At 37.5% G+C, this 3,873-nt stretch overlaps 1 protein-coding gene across 1 annotated transcript; it reads left to right on the forward strand.

Moving 5' to 3' along the window:
* Positions 1 to 119: 119 nt before the first annotated feature.
* LOC112044025 (acyl-CoA Delta(11) desaturase-like) lies at positions 120 to 3,545 on the forward strand. The gene is made up of 4 exons (XM_052889424.1): positions 120 to 294; positions 1,392 to 1,566; positions 2,491 to 2,652; positions 3,098 to 3,545. Exons 1-4 carry the CDS (start codon positions 120 to 122, stop codon positions 3,540 to 3,542), a joined length of 957 nt encoding a protein of 318 aa, XP_052745384.1. The 3' UTR covers positions 3,543 to 3,545.
* The last annotated feature ends 328 nt before the right edge of the window (positions 3,546 to 3,873 follow it).

Raw genomic sequence — 3,873 nt, forward strand, 5'->3', positions numbered from 1 at the left:
TACTATCAGGTGAGATTTTAATCAAGGGCTAACTTGTAAAGAATAAAAAAAAAGTAGATGTGTCATAATTGTATAGATTAGGAGTTTCAATAACAGGAATTCATCAAATTACAGGTAAAATGGCCTCTTCAGTGGAAACTATCCATACAAAAGAGGTTGAAGATGAATTACAAGCTCCTAGAAAGTATGACGTATTATACGTCAATCTGCTGTTAGCAATCTACGTGCATATAGCAGCATTGTATGGGGTATACTTTGCGTTCACCAGCGGTACATGGAACACATTGATATTTCGTGAGTAATATTGCTTTTGTTGTAAAGCTGATGTTCTACTTGCGGTACGAGGTCAATTGACCTCGGACGTCTAGAGTATTCAAGAGTTAAGAGGTTGATGTACCTCGTACCACACCACAAAGTTCTAGTAGATATGAGGTCAAAACACCTCGTATCGCACCAGAGGAAAGTACAGAAAAATCAGTGCCGCAGCGAACGTTTAACATAAAAATGGAACCGACTTCAACGACGTATTTCACTTATTTTGATTTTAACACAAAATTACTAAATCGATTTTCATGAAAATGAAATGGGACCAATCTGAAAGTATACTCTTTCAAAAAAAAAAAAGAATTTTCAAAATTGATCAATAAATGACAAAGTTGTGACAAACATTACAAAAAAACGTACGCGTTATATTGAGAACCTCCTCCTTTTTTTGAAGAAGGTTAAAAGCATTAAGTACCTTATTACTTATTATTCATCATCACCATCATTAAAAATCCATACTCGGTTCATTGTTGAACACGAGTCTCCTCTAAAAGTGAGAGGTGTTAGGCCAATAGTCCACCACGCTGGCCCAATTCTCTGAAGAATTCTCTGGTATGCAGGTTTCCTAACGATGTTTTTCCTTCACCGTTTGAGACACGCGATATTTAATTTCTTAAAATGCATACAACTGAAAAGTTAAAGGTGCATGTCTCATATGTGCATAACTGCATGCATAACATCCACTGAGCTATCACGGCCTTTTATACATATACTTGTATTGTATATATATATATATATTTGTATTAGTTGTAATATATTATGTAATACATATGTAAATTTTAATATTATATTTACGTATATATTATATTATATTTATATATATATTTTTAATTATTTATATATATAATTACATATATAATGTATTGCACCTTCCCGCTCTTTCTTCGCAAGTTCTCTCGTCAGGGGTTGCCTGGTAGAGATTACTTATAGTAATAAGGCCACCTTTGCATGCTAAGTTTAATTTATGTTTTTATTATTTCAATTTATAATTGTATTTTTGTGTGCAATAAAGTATTTCTTCTTCTTCTTCTTCTTGTATACTAACTTGTCTTAATCTTGTATTGTAGATATCATGATAAGCCAATTGGTTACACTGGGAACAACTGCAGGCAGACATAGGTTGTGGTCACACAAATCATATAAGGCGAAAATGCCTCTACAAATAATATTACTCCTATTGAACTCAATGTCATTCCAGTACTCTGTGATACATTGGGCGCGTGATCATCGCCTGCATCACAGGTGAGTTGATTAGGCATTATTATGATACTAGCTGACGCCGCGCGGTTTTACCCGCGTGGTTCCCGTTCTAGTAAGAATATGGGGATAATATATAGCCTATAGCCTTCCTCGATAAATGGGCTATCTAACACTGAATTTTTTTTTCAAATCGGACCAGTAGTTCCCGAGATTAGCGCGTTCAATCAAACAAACAAACAAACAAACTTTTCAACAACTTTAGATATATAAAGCTCCGACGCAAAAAGAGGGGTGTTTATAAGTTTGACATAATTTGTCTGTGTGACCATAGCTCCTGAACGGATGAAGCGATTTCAATATAGTTTTCTTTGTATGAAAAGTGACTTATGTGTGAGTATTCTTAGACATGTTTGATGAAAATCGGTTGAGCCGTTCAGAAGTTGTAGGAGTTTGAAAGTGGGGAAGAATAAACGAATGTCTGCATACACCACTATATTATATATATTTTTATACTCGAGTGGTGTCTCAAATGTAAGCGCACTGGAAGACAATATTGATGCGCAGTGACCTTTGGAGTTAGTCCAAATTTTCAATTTTATATGCTACTGAGAATAAGGGGATAAAATATATCTCAGTAACAAATAACGTGGATTTCTAGTGGTGAAAGAATTTTCAAAATCGGTTTTGTAGATCTAGAGATTACCTCCTTCAACACCACAAACTACCCCCTTTTTCTATGACATAAATAACGTTTCAAGTAGTAAAGAAGTTTCCAAAATAATTGGTTCAGTAGATCAAGACATTACCCCTAACACACCACCACAAACTTACCGATATTGATTATTTAACCAGATCCTTATTTATACAACACATTATCATCTTCATATACGGGGGTATACTTGGATTCCCTGGGCTGACGTTGTTTTGCCCGGTGGGCATTCTCCTTTAAGTTTTTTAACTCTTCAGATATTGTGATACCGACGCTGATCCCCACAACGCAAGCCGTGGTTTCTTCTTCTCCCACTTTGGTTGGCTGATTGTTAGAAGACATCCGGAGGTGTTGCGAAGAGGGAAAGCCATCGACATATCCGATGTACTCTCCAACCCTATGTTGAGATTTGAGAACAAGTGAGTATCATTATGTTTATATGACGACAAGGCAAAGGGGCGGCTATTTGCAGTCTCCTCCCTCAAGAGTAAAAAAATGTAGCCAAACTCAAAACAACCAAATTCATAAGGGCCTTGCATTGCCGAGCAAACCTGCCGACAAAAAAACTAGGTTTTAGGTTTCCGAACGTCGAAGAACAAATACTGACAGTATCCATCTATCAATCAATTTTTTGCCAATCTAGACAGACATATCATTTTCTGTGACCCAAATGAGGTGTTACGTGAGTAAATGAAATCCGATTTTTGTGGGCAACATGAAAATTCTATTCCCATACCAGATTTCAAACACATCGCTTCAGTAACCGCAGCGTAAAATAGCGCACACTTACACACAAACTTTCGCGTTTATAATCTTGTAATTTTAAATTACTTTCAACTTACTAATTTTCCGTTTTACTCGTAGGTACGCTGTACCAATCGGTGTAACATTTACCTTGGTTCTACCGACACTGATCGCCATGTATTTCTTCGGGGAAAGCCTCAACACAGCATGGCACATCAACATGACTCGGTACGTCTGTAACCTGCACTTGGCATTTTCAACAAACAGCATTGTCCATTTGTGGGGTTCCAGAACATACGACAAAAACTTGTCGGGCGCTCAGAGCACTTTTCTATCGATTTTCACATGGGGCGAAGCTTATCACAACTACCATCACACGTTTCCACTGGACTATAGGACGGCGGAGTTGGGTAATAATTGGTTAAACCCAACCACTAAGGTGATAGACTTCTTTGCTTGGCTGGGATGGGCTTACGATCTGAAAACGGTGCCGGTTGATGTGGCACAATTTAGAGCTAGCAGGACAGGCGATGGGAGTAACATATGGGGGTTCAAAACTGAATAAATGCGGTGGTATTGGAGATCGTTTTATTTTCCCAAATCAAATCATGAATCAAAAGAAGACTTAGTGTTAATAGTTTAAGGCACGTATTAAAGAGGAACTATCAAAGAACACTAACATTTATGACGAGGGTGAATGGAAATGTTGAAAGGGAAAGGCAAATCCAAATGTCATCATCATCATCATCATTATCAACCCATATTCGGCTCACTGCTGAGCTCGAGTCTTCTCTCAGAATGAGAGGGGTTAGGCCGATAGTCCACCACCAGGCCCAATGCGGATTGGCAGACTTCACACACGCAGAGAATTAAGAAAATTCTTTGGTATGCAGGTT

This window comes from Bicyclus anynana, chromosome 25, assembly GCF_947172395.1.
Source record: "Bicyclus anynana chromosome 25, ilBicAnyn1.1, whole genome shotgun sequence".
In the NCBI taxonomy this organism is placed as follows: Eukaryota; Metazoa; Arthropoda; class Insecta; order Lepidoptera; family Nymphalidae; genus Bicyclus; species Bicyclus anynana.

What these genes read in the sequence shown, in the direction of transcription:
- LOC112044025 (XM_052889424.1), top strand. Translation starts at nt 120, where the DNA reads ATGGCCTCTTCAGTGGAAACTATCCATACAAAAGAGGTTGAAGATGAA. An exon ending in ATGGAACACATTGATATTTC is followed by an intron (nt 295 to 1,391) that starts GTGAGTAATATT and finishes CTTGTATTGTAG; the next exon opens with ATATCATGATAAGCCAATTG. An exon ending in GATCATCGCCTGCATCACAG is followed by an intron (nt 1,567 to 2,490) that starts GTGAGTTGATTA and finishes TTAACTCTTCAG; the next exon opens with ATATTGTGATACCGACGCTG.